Source organism: Solea senegalensis, linkage group LG20 (assembly GCF_019176455.1).
Source record: "Solea senegalensis isolate Sse05_10M linkage group LG20, IFAPA_SoseM_1, whole genome shotgun sequence".
Classification (NCBI taxonomy): Eukaryota; Metazoa; Chordata; class Actinopteri; order Pleuronectiformes; family Soleidae; genus Solea; species Solea senegalensis.
Window position 1 is genome coordinate 18,933,473 of NC_058039.1, and position 15,851 is coordinate 18,949,323.

Sequence of the window (15,851 nt, forward strand, 5' to 3'; positions counted from 1 at the left end):
ATGCACTTTGTTTTTTTAATCAGAGCTCAGGTGGCGCCCTCTGCTGGTGTCACTTGCACTCCAGAAGCTAATATCGACTAAATAAAAAAAAATGGTTAAAATTTGCTGTGAATTTAGTTGAAACAGATAAAAAAAATGACAAACACAAGTTTGGTTGAAATTGTAAATTATTGTCATATTTTATTTCACATATTATTTCACATTATTTTCAATGACAAGCATTTTTTTGTATTATTCTCTTTAAATTCACTTTCTTCTTCTTGGTTGACACAGCTAATCTACTGGACATTCAGGAGAAACCCAGGGAACAAAGGTGGTGGTTTTGTTTTTTCATTTTTGTTAATGACAAATGATCAGAATCACAAAAAAATGAGTTAGACACGATGAGAAGGAGGAGGAGTGGACAGAAGTGGGCGGAGTGCAGGTACGTCAGTGTCGGGTCAGGTGAGTGTGTTTGTGTTGTTGTTGTTGTTTATTGTTTACATCACTCCAGTCCCTGAAATTGATGTTTGTTGATTCTCGTTCAGTCGCGTGCTTCAGTCTAAACTTTATATTCTAGAATGACTCGAACTCTGTAATCTTTATTTTTGCAGCTCCGTCCTCGTTTAAAACTACAGTAACAGTGCATGTCTGGCTTATAGAGCTTCATATTTTCATAATATTCTCCTGCGTGTGCACGAGTGCGTGTTGCATCGCCAACTCTGTGAGTGTGTGTGTGTGTGTGTGCGTGCAGCATTATGTCTCCACATATTATTTCAGTGCATATTTTATTTCTATCTATTTTTTGCTGGACTTATTTTGTGGTTGTTTTTTCCGTGTTTTTGTACATGGCTCATTCCCTGTTTGTGTGTGTGTGTGTCTGTCTGTCTGTCTGTGTGTCTGTCTGTCTCTCCAGTTTCACAGTGCACTCGGGTTCCTGAAGTTATGGCCTGCAAACCGAGCTTGGTCTCCCAACTCTTCCTCGATCCTGCAGGAAAGAAAAGAAAAGTTAAAGAGGAAAATAATAATTCAAAGCTCTAATTAAGTCAAATAAAGTTGGCGGGAACATGTCACAGCCCAAACCGAACAAAAAAGTCCATGGGGACCATGGCTTCAACTCAACTGGAAGTCAGCCAATTTAAATGTTGGCGCCCAATTTTGGCGATTTGCGTACACGAAAAGACTCGTTCGTGAAAAATGTGTCCGTTCACATCAAAACATTAACGATAGGTTTTGTGGATTCAAAGGGGGGCGTGGCCATGGCAACCAATCGTTTGGCGAATTTCAAACCGTTTGCCATGAAACTTGTGACTTTTGTCACGCTAGCGATGTTTTTGCACAATGACGAGATCTTTTAACAGTTTGCTCATATAAGTGATGTTTCATTCATTCATTCATTTGTGCATGTTTATTTAAAACATGCACAAATTTAAACCAAACGATCGTGGTTGAGTCGCAGCGTCGCTAACACTTCCTGTTGGAGAACAGTTATTTTCTGTTACTAAGCAACAAAGACGACCTGTGTTTTTTCACTCTATCAAACATCGTCAAAAACACACACAGCTTGTTGTGATTAGCATTTATTATCACTGTTTAATGCTCCTGCGTCTTGTCAGCAGGATTAAGACGCTAATCCCAACCTCCTCCTCGCCACTGCCCCTCCTCCTCTCCCTGCTGCTCACACACACACGAGGTGACACCAACACTGTTGTCACGCACTGGACATTTAAAGAAAAAAAAGTCTCACACGCAGATGTCACATTTCCTGTCATCAGTGTTCTTATTACGCAATTGCGTCATACTTTATGTCCACTATTTGACATGGTACGTGAAATTCCGTCGTACGTCATCTCTTGTCGGTTCTTCCTAACGCCGCTGTCCTCGTGTATCGTCTTCCTGACCTCTGCACCTCGTAAAGACATCACAACGCTGATTGGTTCTCACCAGTTTGTCCCACCCCTCACATTTAAGTTTGGTCAGAGTTTTTGTCACATGGTTTTCTACAGTGAAAAGGTAAACTGTTCCACAGACTGAGGGCAGCCCCTGAAAAAGGCTCCACGAGGATCTCGTGACTCTGACAGGAGTCTGGAGATGATGTATTCATATGACGCCAGTCCATTTAAAAACCTTAAAATCAACCCTGAACCGGACAGGAAGCCCGTGGAGGGAAGACAGAACCGGGGTTCCGTGGCCACGCTGTCTTTTTCCAGTCAGAAGACGATGGCATCGTACATCTCTTACTGCTGTGTTCATGCTGAGATGTCAGAGTCTTATTTCGCAGTGGTTCCAGCTGCTTTTCCTTCCTTGTTTTCCTAAAACCCAGGAAGCACCAGACTCGCTTGAAAAACAAACTCCTCCCCTTCCTCACTTTGTAGACCTTGGTCTCGTGGAGCTCCAGGGCTCGGATGAAGGCCTGCCTCTCTGTTTGGAGCTGCATGGCCATCCTGGACTTGTCTTCTTTCGTGCTCTCCAGCTCCTGTTGAAGCTCCGTTCTCCTGGTGTGCTCCTCCTCCCACTTGGCGGCCAGAACTTGGTTCTCTTTTGTCAGAGACGCCTTCTTTTTGGTCTCCATCTCCAGGCAGGAGGAGAGTTCATCCACCAGAGCCTGGAGTTGGCAGCTGAGCTCCTCCTCAGTCTGGAGCTTGGTGACAAGCTGCTGGTTTGTTGCTTTCAGGGCGTCCATTTTGTGGCAGAGCTCCTCGGTGACGTCCCGGGACTGATCCACAGCATCACATGCTTTCTGCTGAGCATCTTTATGTTTCTGCAGCTTGTTTCTCAGCTTCTGACTGCAGGTCCTCTGCTCCTCCAGCTCAGCGGTCAGAGACTCAAACTTTTTTATCTCCGTCTGCAGCTTACCAGAGAGCTCCAGGTTGTTGTCTTTAAGACCATGGAGCTCCAGATGAAGGTCTTCAAACTGCTCCTGATGTGCATTCAGTGAAAGACACTGCTTCTCTCTGGTCTCCAGCTTGGCAATCAACGACTTGTTCTCCGTAGACAGAGTCTTGTTCTCTTTTAACCAAAACTTGTTCTCTCTTGACAGAGACTCATTCTCTTTTGTCAGAGACTCGTTCTTCTTTGTCTCAGTCTGAAGTTTATCACTGAGCTCCTGGTTGGTGTCTTTCAGGTCCTTGGACTCCAGACGCAGATGCTCAACTAGCTCACGATGAGCTTCCATAGAAATTGACTCCTTCTCTTTGGTCTCCAGCCTGACAATCAAAGACTTGTTCTCCTTTGCCAGAGAGTCTGTCTTTAGCGTCTGCATCTGCAGCTCCTCAGAGAGCGCGACAGTCTGAGTCATCAGCTTGTAGCTGACGTCCTCCTCGATGGCAATTTTGTCAGCGAGCTCCAGGTTGGTGTCTTTCAGAGCCTCCAGCTCGTGATGCAGGACCTGGAGCTGCTGCTGATGTGCATGATTCAGAGACTTCTTCTCTCCTGTGTCCATCTCCAGCTTGGCATGGAGATCCCTGATCATCCCGGCCTGAATAGCAATCGTCTGCTCCATCATCTCAGGCCAAACACCGACTTCACAGAGGTTCTTGAAGGTTCTGGGGTTCTTCTACTTCTTTGTCTAATTTTGTCAGCCTGCGCATTTAGAGGTCCAACGCTGCCCTCCACAGGAAGAAAACCTCTTACTGTGGCTTTATATTCTCAATAGCTGGTTGGTAGTGATATAAACATAATTGTTTCTATTACAATTTGTAATAGATGTTTGATCCACTTATATCTCTTTTGTGAAACTCCACCCACAGTTTTGAGGATTCCCCTTCTTCTTTTAAGACATGCAATGCTGTCCACCGCAGTTTGAAGTTCTTAATCACGGTTCTTCTCATCCTCTCATCTCTGTCTCATCCTTCTTCCAATAACAGTAAAGCTGTACACTGAGCGATGCAATGCTGCCCCCCACGGCTCGGAAGTTCACAACTTCCTCTCTGCAGTTCCTCAGAAGTTCAAAGTCTCCCATCGCAGATCAAAGTCCTTCTCCTTCCAAAAACCTTTCCACAGTTTTACACTCACCACTTACTTCACGGTCATTTATTATGGGAAACCGGTCTCTCTCTATACACATATACATTTATATATGTACGCATTATATATACACTTATATGAAGGGTTGCCTTTGATGCATTTGAACTCTTCAAGGCAGATCAAAGGTGCACCTGGTGTAATTAAGATAAGATAACCCTTTATTAGTCCTGTAATGGGGAAATTCACAGCGTAATTGTGATAAATTTAGGGATTCACAAGACTTGGTACCGCCCCCCCGATGGTGAAGTGGAATACTACAGGACCCTGACTGAGTATACCATGTATATATATATAAATATATATAAATTCTGATGCACTGATGCATTCACCACATTGTGTTTTGACGTGTCACATGTAGAAATGACAATAAAGAATCAAATGTACCTAATAAAGTGGCAGGTGAACATATGTACTTATGATAATATATGATTGTGTGTGTGCAGCTCACTGACCTCATCAGCTGGTTGTACTTGGCCAGTCTCTCAGATCTGCAGGGGGCACCGGTCTTAATCTGCAACAGAGAGTTGAATGAGATTGATTTCATTTTTATTTTTAATCGTTAATCTGAAGCTTGTTATTATTCACTATTTTAGTGATTTAGATTTTCATTCATTTACGATGGTCAAGTTTATGGAACGATTCCAGGAAATGACACTGCAATGTTGTGAAAACAAAGTGCTTTTAATTTGGAATAAATGTGACACAGGAAGTTGAGATGAGGCCGGAAAGAACTGTCTTGAGCTTTTGATTAAGAGGCGACTTCAACCTCCTGCTTTCCTGCTTCCTGTTCCTGCTGCTTACCTGACCACGCCCATTTCCACCCTGTTAACCTCTGTGTATGTTTTTGCCAGACTGTCATGGCTGCCCGTCTGCACCTTCAGTGACTTGGGTTGGTTTTTGATTTTTGAGTAAAGGACTGGATTTTGGGACTGGACTCTTTTCTACGTCGTCGTGTTTCGAGTGAATCGGTGCCGGTGTACCTGTCCAGTGCACAGTCCCACCACCAGGTCGGCGATGAAGGTGTCCTCCGTCTCTCCGGAGCGATGGCTGACCATCACACCCCAGCCGTTGGCCTGGGCCAGTTTACACCTGAGACACAAACACAACATGGGAGGAGCTGTTGAGACATTTGGTGAAAATAACGTGCGGTCGACTCCTCTGTCCGTGAGTCGGGTTCTGTTTCACGTACGCCTGTATGGCCTCGGTGACGGAGCCGATCTGGTTGACTTTGAGCAGCAGACAGTTGCAGGCTCGCTCCTCCGCAGCTTTCTCTATCCTCTTGGGGTTAGTCACCGTCAAGTCGTCTCCAACAACCTGGATCCCCACACGGGCCGTGAGCCGGGACCAGGCCTCCCAGTCGTCCTGGTCGAACGGGTCCTCGATGGACACAACTGAGGCCAAAATAAAGGTATTGTATTTTTGTTGTTATTATTATTGAAGCGTAGCGTATTGAAGTGTAGATGTTTGAGGTACTGACACATCCTCTACATGACTGAAAACAGAATAAAAGACTCAGTTTATGTCAGTTTACGTGCTCACGTCTTTATCTCACTGTGACACAGACTTTTCCGACAGTTCATTAACCACACTCACTCTCTCACACCAAACCTCATAGAGAAAATCAGTGATTTTAACATCACACACACACACACACAGGAGTTGTTGTTCCACTGCTGCCTCCATCACTAAGTTCTCATGTCTTACTTTAGTGAATCCTTTGTTTGGATTCATGCTAGTGACAAAAGTGACCACACGAGGCAGCAGTAGAGGTTAGTGTTTCCTGTTGAGTGATATAAAGACTTCAATCACAGACTCTCACTGACTGTTATGTGGTTTTAATAAATGCTTCATGTTTTAACTGAGCGTGTCCCTCGAACCTCACTCGACCTCGCTTTAAGAACACCTGAACTGTAACTTCCAGTCGTCTCTGGCTGAGTTCAGAGGTCACACACCTGGGTAGTTGTTGACAAAGCCCTGGTAGATGTCAGCCAGCTCTTCTCCACTGATGTGTCTCTCTGCATCTGGTGGGGATTTAAAGTCCAGGTCATATTTCCCTTCGCGGTAAAACTCTGAGGCGGCCACGTCCATCCCAACCACCACCTTGTCAGTGAAGCCGGCCTTCTCTATGGCCGTCTGCAGCAGGTCCAGAGCTGGACGAGGACAAAGACACAATCAGTGGGACAAATAATCCACACGACACAAAGCTTTGAATGAACCGCCGTGCTGCTCTGCTCACCCTCACTGTTCTCCAGGATGTTTGGAGCGAAGCCGCCCTCGTCGCCGACATTGGTGGCGTCCTGCCCGTATTTCTGCTGAATCACTCCCTTCAGTGTGTGGTACAGCTCCGATCCTATTCTCAACGCCTCCCTGACACAAGACAGCAGGGACAATTTATACCGTTTTATTTTCCCGGAGAAGAAAACATAAAAACATGTCAAAGTGTTGAATTCTCACTTGAAAGACTCGGCTCCGACAGGAAGAACCATAAACTCCTGCATGGCCAGTTTGTTTCCCGCGTGAGATCCTCCGTTAATCACGTTAAATGCCTGAAAGTTCATCTCCATTACTCATGCACATGTACAGCAGTTAAAAAAACATCCAATAATTAACTTTGAGTTCAAACACAGAGCGTAACGCAAATGCTTGACTTTGGGAACGTAAAAAATCACACAAAGCAAAATCGTACAAAGATACAAAATGAATGAGATTATTGTTGTGTCCGTGTTACGGCGCGTTCACACTAAATCCTGTGATTGACGAGTCAGAGCAGTGTGAGTGTCGTTCACTGTGGTTTGTCAAGACATTTGTTGAGCGGCTCGTTTACAATAACACAATAACACGATCACATCGCTGATCCAAGTCAGGATTTCACACCCTGGTGCTCTCTGTTAGTCACCTGCCAACGCGTGTGCGTGTGTGTGTGGGTGTGCATGTGTGTGTGGGTGGAAGGCTGCAGAACGCGATGAGTGCGTGCGCAAGTGCAGCGCGTGTGTGAGTGAGTGGTGTGCGTGAGGTGTGCTATGTGTGCGATGTGTGTGTGTGTGTGTGTGGGTGTGTGTGTGTGTGTGGAGTGTGTGTGTGTGCATGTGTGTGGTGTGCAGGCGCAGGTGGGTGTGTGTGTGTGCGTGGTGTGCGTGTGCGTGCGTGTGTGTGCGGTGCGTGGTAGGTGCGGGCCTGGTGTGTGTGGGGATGCGTTTGTGCTGTGTGTGTGCATGAGGTGTGATGCGGCAGCTGTGCAGCGCGCGGTGTGAGTGCGGTGTATGCGCGCGCGCAGCATGCGTGTGTGCATGTGTGTGAGTGAGCGCGTGCTGCGCGGTGTGAGTGCGCCAAGTGTAAAGTGCGGCAATGTGTGTGTGCAGGCGCGGCGCGGTGCATGCAGCAAGTGCATGTGTGTGTGTGTGTGTGTGTGTGTGTGTGTGTGTGTGTGTGTTCCTTACAGGAACCGGCAGCACCAACTCTGTGTTTCCAGCCAGGTCAGCTATGTGGCGGTACAGGGGGACGTCTTTCTCTGCTGCACCGGCCTTACAGATGGCGAGAGACACGCCGAGGATAGCGTTAGCACCGAACTGAGCTGTTTGACAGAGAGACAGACAGGAAGTTACTCTTTTGGTCGATAAACTCTCACATGTTCACGTCTTTATCTCACTGTGAGACAGACTTTGTAAACCACTCACTCTCCCACACCAAAGTCCTGAGAGAAAACCAGAGATTTTAGCTGCTGGTCCTCTGCTGCCTCGTGTGGTCACTTTGTGTCACTGATGAGGATTTCACAGCAGTGTGTGTGTGTGTGTGTGTGTGTGTGTGTGATGTTAAAATCACTGGTTGTCTCTGTGGACTTTGGTGTGTGAGAGTGAGTGTTTTACAAACTTCAGTTTCCTGTTGTAAAGTGTGTGTAACAGTGAGATAAAGACGTGAACGTGTTCTTAAACTGACGTAGATTTTATGAAGTGAGTGTTTTGTGTTAAGTGTCAGGCTGGTTCTCAGCAGCAGGGGGCGCTCACCACAGTCAGAGCTGATGTAAGTAAACACTGCATGTTTTACTGCTCAATACACAGTAGGTCCTCAGCTCCCTGAGCGATGATATAATGGGGTAAAATAAATAAATCAAAGGTAATAGAGATGTTGTAAATCTCTGCTACGGTTTGGTTGCACAGGTTTCATGTTGACGTCATTCATTTAAAGACTGTTTGGTGTCTGAGATGACGACCGTCACGTGGTGTCTGTGGTCTCACATTTGTTTTCCGTGCCGTCCATCTCGATCATCATGTTGTCCAGCTGCTCCTGCTCCACCACGCTGATGCCCTGCAGTCGCGCACACACACACACACACACAAGACATTTATGACGTTTACACTGTATTATTTAAATAAACAATTTTAAACCTGAAAATAATTCAAATTAAAGGAAAATATGATTTTAGCCTCACTTTATATTTTCACTGCTGTATCTTGTCATTAGACAGACTTTTCCAACAGAAACTGAAGTGTGTAAACCACTCACTCTCCCACACCAAAGTCCACAGAGAAAATCAGTGATTTTAACACACACACACACCCACTGCTGCCTCCATCACTAACTTCTAATGTTTGTTTTTTTTACTAAATTCAGCTTTTAAAATCCTTCGTTCAGAGTGACGTCAGTGACACAAAGTGACCACACGAGGCAGCAGAGGACCAGCAGCTAACATCACTGATTTTCTCTCTGGACTTTGGTGTGGGAGAATGAGTGGTTTACAAACTTCAGTTTGGACTTGAAAGAAGCTTTTAATTTTGAAATAAAAAGGATTAACATATTCTTAGCACATCAGCCTTTTGCTGAGTGACTGAAGAAATACCTCATATAACCACAAAGACATTACTCAGGAACTCTAGTGTAATCCTCTTTATTATTATGATGAGATTTCTGTTCTCTTTCCTGTTAAATATTGAACAGCTTCCTGTCTGCTCGTACACACCCCATAATCATGTGTTCATTGATCGGCTGCGTCTCCTCCGTTCAAAGTTGTTTTCATCACATTTTCACCGGCAGATAAAACGGATTCATTACATTTATCTCTCCTTGTTAGCTGATTCCATTTCCTGTTCTGCTTCTGGCATTTAGAGTCTTTGACTTCATTCAAATGAATGAAGACATATGGACAGTGTGGACGTTTGGGGACTTACAGAGGCTATAAGAGCTGGACCCAGAGTGTCGTTGATGTGACCGACCGCCTTTAAAACACCTGTGAGAAGAAGAAAGAGAAAAGAATTCATATGAGATCTGTTTCCATCCCTGAACAGACCATGGAATACACACAAGTTTATTTGACATCACTTACTTTGTTTTACAAGAATCCCGACAAGGAGTTGGCAGTTAGTTTAACATAAAGACGAACAGTAGCTAGTCCAGTTTGATGTTATTATATGAGATTAAATAGCAGAACATTAGCAGTTAGCTTAACATAAAGACGAACAGTAGCTAGTCCAGTTTGATGTTATTATATGAGATTAAATAGCAGAACATTAGCAATTACCTTAACATAAAGACGAACAGTTGCTAGTCCAGTTTGATGTTATTATATGAGATGAACATTAGCAGTTAGCATAGCTAGTCCAGTTGATGTTATATGTAGCAGAACATTAGCAGTTAGTTAACATAAAGACAACAGTAGCTAGTCCAGTTTGATGTTATTATATGAGATTAAATAGCAGAACATTAGCAGTTAGCTTAACATAAAGACGAACAGTAGCTAGTCCAGTTTGATGTTATTATATGAGATTAAATAGCAGAACATTAGCAGTTAGCTTAACATAAAGACGAACAGTAGCTAGTCCAGTTTGATGTTATTATATGAGATTAAATAGCAGAACATTAGCAGTTAGCTTAACATAAAGACGAACAGTAGCTAGTCCAGTTTGATGTTATTATATGAGATTAAATAGCAGAACATTAGCAGTTAGCTTAACATAAAGACGAACAGTAGCTAGTCCAGTTTGATGTTATTATATGAGATTAAATAGCAGAACATTAGCAGTTAGCTTAACATAAAGACGAACAGTAGCTAGTCCAGTTTGATGTTATTATATGAGATTAAATAGCAGAACATTAGCAATTACCTTAACATAAAGACGAACAGTTGCTAGTCCAGTTTGATGTTATTATATGAGATCAAATAGCAGAACATTAGCAATTAGTTTAACATAAAGACTATATATCTATATACTGTATATACATATATGTATGGATATATATACACATGTGTGTGTTTATATGTATACATATACACATATATACATATATGTGTATATGTATATATATATACACATATATACAAGGACAGTTCATCATAATTACAGGACACAAAATCATTGATGGAAAAATTCATATTTAAATGTAAATACAAGCTGGCAAAATGTGAAACATAAGTCCATTTTTTTTGTTATTTTAATATGGACTAAATGTTTATAAGTTCATCCCTCATGTGGATTAAAGGGAGAAGTGTCTTCACACACTGAGCATGTGCAGCTTTATGTTTCTAAAAGAACGTCTCATGTCTGCCATGGATTTGTGGATTTGCCGTCGCACCTTTGCCCTTGTAGCGGCTCTTGTCTCCATCTCGCAGCTCCAGAGCTTCATAGATACCTGTGGACGCTCCGCTGGGCACAGCTGCCCTGAACACACCTGAGAGAGACATTTACACTGTGTTACCATGACATCATTACACTGGAACATCCTTCACTAATCTGACAGGTCATATGTTTGTGTAAATTTACGACATCATGACCCTGAGCCCACGTCCTTATGGTTTGTGTTCCTCGTCACTGGTCACCTTTTTCTGTGTGAAGGTCCACTTCCACAGTGGGGTTTCCCCGGGAGTCCAAGATCTCCCTGGCAACGATGCTGACCATCGACATCCTGAGAGACACAGACAGAGAGAGACACAGACAGAGAGAGAGACACAGACAGAGAGAGACACACAGAGAGATTGACACAGACAGATAGAGAGAGACAGACAGAGAGACAGAGAGAAACTGTGAATTGCTTCAGACTGAACAGATCACAGATACACAGAATGACCTGGGAGAGTTGGACGAGAAGATAACACGACAGATTCTCTGTCACACACACACACACACACACACACTGCAGTTACTGTAATCTTCCTGAAATGAAAACTCAGCAGTGACTCATAAATGATGAATCTGTTTGAAGCTGAATACATTTTTATCTCAACATGATTTGGCTTTTTTCCGCCCACACCAAACCTCCTCATGTGATGTTAGCTGCAGGGACACAGCAGCTGCTGGTCCTCTGCTGCCTCGTGTGGTCACTGAGGTCAATCTCAACGACATTAGAAGGTAGTGATGGAGGCAGCAGTGGATCAACAACTCCTGTGTGTGATGATGTTAGAATCACTGATGTTCTCTGTGGACTTTGGTGTGGGAGAGTGAGTGTGTTACAAACTTCAGTTTCCTGTTGGTAAAGTCTGTGTAACAGTGAGATAAAGACGTGAACGTGTTCTTAAGATGTCGTAGACACAAACTGATGTGAATTTAGAGAGAAAATCAGAGTTTTTCTCTCTAAATTCACATCCTAAATGATCATAATTAAATGTCCTGACTGTATTTTATTTAATTACGGTGCAGTTTTCTTGGAACAGTCCGCCTCTTCTCTCTCCTCCTGCGACTCATCACCTCCCTCCTTTATTATCAGTGTAATGAGGGTTATCAAAGTAAAGAAGCTGTCTTTCACAGCTCTTCACTGCTGCAGTTTTTCTTTCTTCACTCTGTCTCTGGGGAGACACTGATCGGAAAATCCTGCAGCTCCACTGCAGGGGAAGAAGTATCTCCAGGCGCCGTCAGGCTCTTTAATAAACCAGCTCCAGCCTTGGACTAAGTAGGGCAGAGCGCACGGCAGCAGCAGAGCTCCTGAACCAGCTATAGCAACAGTGACGACGATGATGCAGGAACTCACGCTCACACTCTGACTGTGTGAGTGTGAAGAAGAAAAACATGTTTTTGTTACTATGAGGAATGTGATGGCATCAGTTTAAGAACGTCTTTATCAGACCTTTCCAACAGGAAACACAAGTACGCACAAGTACGCACATGTAATGTAAGTACGCACAAGTATGCACATGTAATGTAAGTACGCACAAGTATGCACATGTAATGTAAGTACGGGAGTACGCACAAGTACAGGAGTATGCACAAGTACGGGAGTACGCACAAGTACGGCGCGGGTACGGGAGTATGCAGGCACGCGCACAGGTACAGGAGTACACACAAGTACACACAAGTACGGGTATGCACAACGACAGGTATGGAAGTACACACAAGTACGGAGTATGCACAAGTACAGGAGTACTCACAAGTACGGAGTACGCGACAAGCAGGAGTACTCACAGACGGAGTAGGCACAAGTACGCACTAGTATGGGGAGCACGACAGTAACGAGTACGCACACGGAGTATGCACAAGTGCACAAGAGGTACAAGTACGGAATACACACAAGTACAGGAGTACACACAAGTACGTAACAAGTACGGAGACGTATCGCAGGGTCCAAGCACGAGTATGCACAAGTATGTAATAGGCACAAGTACACACAAGCACGGAGACAAGTATGCACAGGTACGAGTATGCAAGTATACACAAGTACGGAGTATGCACAAGTGCTCAAGTACACACAAGTATGGGAGCACGCACAGGGGAGCACACAAGTATGGGAGTATGCACAGGTACGGAGTATGCACAAGTATACACAAGTATGGGAGTACGCACAAGTAGGGAGTATGCACAGCGGGAGTATGCACAAGGACGACAAGTACAGAGAGTACAGGAGTACACACAAGTACCTAGTACAGGAGTACACACAAGTACGAACAAGTACGGGAGTACGCACAAGTACGGGAGTATGCACAAGTACACACGGAGTATGCACAAGTACACACGAGTACGGGAGTATGCACAAGTACGGGAGTATGCACAAGTACGCACAAGTACGGGAGTATGCACAAGTACGGGAGTATGCACAAGTACAGGAGTATGCACAAGTACATTCAGATTAACCTCAGTGACACAAAGTGACCACACGAGGCAGCAGACTTCAGTTCCCTGTTGTAAAGTGTGTCTAACAGTGAGATAAAGACGTGAACATGAGCCGAGTCTTTTGTTTAAATTTCAGACTTGTTCTAACGGCTGAATTGTGATGACAGGATGAAGTAAAACACTTCTGTGATTTGATTCTAGTTTTAATTAGTAAACATTAACTTCCTCAATAGCTTAGTTTTTTTTTTTTATTAATCCCCTTAGGGAAAGTATTCCTCTGCATTTTGACCCCTCCTAGAATTAGGAGCAGTGGGCTGCCACACTGAGTAGCACCCGGGGAGCATTGGGGATCCGGCGACCCTCTGGTTACAAGTCAAGTTCCCTTTCCACTTGGCCACGGGCTGCCCAATAATTACTTCACCCCATGGAGTAGAAGAGGAGTAGAAGATCTTAGAGATCACAACTCCACCTGACCAGGGACTTGAACCCTGGACCCTCAGATTAAAAGTCTGATGCTCTACCAACTGAGCTACCCAGGCTTCCAGTGTTAGTACCAGAGCTCATTGACGATGTTACATGTCTCCTCCTCCTCCTCCTGCTCCTCCTCCTGCTCCTCCTCCTCCTCCTCCTCTGGGACACATGAATGTCATGTGACCACTCCGGCCTGTACTCAAGGCCAGTGAGACGTGCAAAAATGCATCATAGGTGGAGAAAAGAGCAGATACAGGAACGTCGAGGGGGTTGGTGCGGGGGTGACTCCCTCTCTCTCTCTCTGACTCCCTCTCTCTCTCTCTCTCTCTCTCTCTCTCTCTCTCCCTCTGATGCTGTCTTTTATGGAGCCCCACCCTGCAGTGCTGCAGTTTTCCTAACAGTAGAGTCTCCTGAGGGTGGAGCATCAGCAGCAGCATCATCCTCAGCAGCATCAGCAGCATCAGCAGCAGCAGCATTTTCGAGCAGCTTCTCCTCTTCCTGTTTATCATCACATCCTCAAAGTCTCCCCTGATTCACATCATGTGACCGCACAGAAACCTCGTGAACAACATGAACACCAGAGCTGTTGGTGAATAAATCAAGTCATTAAAAACTAAAGTAAACATCACTGAACACACCCTCGTCCATGTGAAGATGTGAGGCCACGCCCCATCATATGAGAGGACCATGCCCCATCATTTAAATGATACCTGCTTCAAACCCTGAACCAGGGTTCTACAGAACCGGAACGCTTCAATCCCTGAACCACGGTTCTACAGAACCGGAACGCTTCAATGCCTTGCTTAGTAAAAACACTCTTGTGACATGTTTTGGTCGGACGCTGCAGCTGCTTCATTGCCTGAGTGAATCACCTGACTTGTTTTTTCAGTCATGTGATTCAATCGTTCTCCGTCGCACATAATCGCCACAATCACACAATCTCTCTGCTTTAGTTACACAATCACACACAACCTCTGCCACACTTTCCCAGCTCTCTCTCCTCTTGCTGAGTTCACAGCAGATAAATTTAAGGATATATCCAGATAAATGAAACGACATCCTAACAACATAATTGTAAATATAAACACAATTATATAATATAAATAATTATATAATTATAAATATAAACACAAAAAACAAGTGAGTTTTCAAACAATAAAATACAACATTGTTTAAATCGATATTTTATTTGCTTCTTAAAACGTGTTGTTTGAAATTACACAAATCCAATTCCATATGTATAGATATACATATAGATTATAGATATATGACTGTGACATAATGAAGAACATGTGATTTTCAAGGCTTAAAATAAGATATTACAGTTGACTTTAATATATTTAAATATCAGTGAAATGAATAGAAAGTCACTCTCACAGATTGGTGTGTGTGTGTGTGTGTGTGTGTGTGCAAATATAAAGAAAATCTACCGTATAACATTCTTAAATTCAGTTTCATCAAAGTAAATTAAAACTGATTTAAGTGAATATTTCTTACATGACAGAATTTAAGATTTACCTTTCCTACATTCTGTTTTTTTCAGTCAAACAAATACTTAAAAGTTTTAGTTTTAAAGCCATTGACAGATTATTTTTCTGCTTATTTTTTACAGTGTATTTTTTTCTTGTTTTAAGAAAAATATCGAGTAAATGTTGTTTGTCTAGAAACTTTATTAAATCTTTCTCCACTTTCAGACTCTACTGGAAAAACTGGACAAATGAGTCTTCTTTTACTTGATGAAGCTGAATTTCAAACTTTATATTTTCAGAATATTATTGACACACTCACACCCCAATCTGTGAGAGTGAATTTTACTTCTGTAAACGTGTTAAAGTATAAGCTGTAACATCAGATTAAGACAAATTTACATAAAGTATTTCTTTTTTTAACATGTGATTATTTTGTGTTTTTATGTCCAACTTTCTTTGCCAAGATTATTTTTCTTCTTAGGCAAAATGATGATTTTTACAGTGTATTTAAAGACGTCCCTCATTATGTATTCATGACATCAGCTGCACGTTCTCGTCTCCTTTCCAAAAACACATGTTCTTCCTCTCGATCTGTCACCGCCCACAAATTCATCTCCATCTCTCTCTCTCTCTCTCTCTCTTCTGCAGCTAGTCCTATGTCTCTCGCCCCACTGCTGTTTCAGCACGTTGCTGTTTGTTATGTAAGCTCTACAGAGAGAGGGAGAGAGAGAGAGAGAGAGAGGACACCCATGAAAACACCGCCACACCTACCAGAGACTGCAGTGCTCAGCAGAAAATATAGCAGCAAAAAAGCAGAACACGTGAGTGGGCGAGAGAGGCAGAGAGTGAATGGGGCAGAGAGAGAGAGAGAAGCATG

The 15,851-nt window shown here is 43.5% G+C and overlaps 2 protein-coding genes and 1 non-coding gene across 3 annotated transcripts in view; all 3 read right to left on the reverse strand.

Moving 5' to 3' along the window:
* Nucleotides 1–210: 210 nt before the first annotated feature.
* Nucleotides 211–15,851, reverse strand: part of LOC122786657 (gamma-enolase) — an 18,507-nt gene continuing 2,866 nt past the window's right edge. Inside the window, exons 2-13 of the mRNA XM_044053115.1 lie at nucleotides 10,814–10,899; nucleotides 10,570–10,665; nucleotides 9,168–9,226; nucleotides 8,238–8,307; nucleotides 7,443–7,576; nucleotides 6,460–6,551; nucleotides 6,242–6,372; nucleotides 5,958–6,155; nucleotides 5,195–5,396; nucleotides 4,986–5,094; nucleotides 4,458–4,516; nucleotides 211–967 (exon numbers count right to left, since the gene is read on the reverse strand). Coding sequence (XP_043909050.1) covers nucleotides 898–967; nucleotides 4,458–4,516; nucleotides 4,986–5,094; nucleotides 5,195–5,396; nucleotides 5,958–6,155; nucleotides 6,242–6,372; nucleotides 6,460–6,551; nucleotides 7,443–7,576; nucleotides 8,238–8,307; nucleotides 9,168–9,226; nucleotides 10,570–10,665; nucleotides 10,814–10,898 — 1,305 coding nt within the window. The 5' untranslated portion in view covers nucleotide 10,899 and the 3' untranslated portion in view covers nucleotides 211–897. The remainder of the gene's footprint in view (nucleotides 968–4,457; nucleotides 4,517–4,985; nucleotides 5,095–5,194; nucleotides 5,397–5,957; nucleotides 6,156–6,241; nucleotides 6,373–6,459; nucleotides 6,552–7,442; nucleotides 7,577–8,237; nucleotides 8,308–9,167; nucleotides 9,227–10,569; nucleotides 10,666–10,813; nucleotides 10,900–15,851) is intronic.
* Nucleotides 1,714–4,439, reverse strand: LOC122786656 (protein Daple-like). The gene has a single exon (XM_044053114.1). The coding sequence runs from the start codon at nucleotides 3,482–3,484 to the stop codon at nucleotides 2,114–2,116; it is 1,371 nt and encodes a 456-aa protein (XP_043909049.1). The 5' UTR covers nucleotides 3,485–4,439; the 3' UTR covers nucleotides 1,714–2,113.
* Nucleotides 13,501–13,573, reverse strand: trnak-uuu. Its single transcript has one exon. It is a non-coding gene; the product is annotated as a tRNA-Lys (tRNA).

Coding starts and splice junctions, on each gene's coding strand:
- LOC122786656 (XM_044053114.1), bottom strand. CDS start 3,484: ATGATGGAGCAGACGATTGCTATTCAGGCCGGGATGATCAGGGATCTC.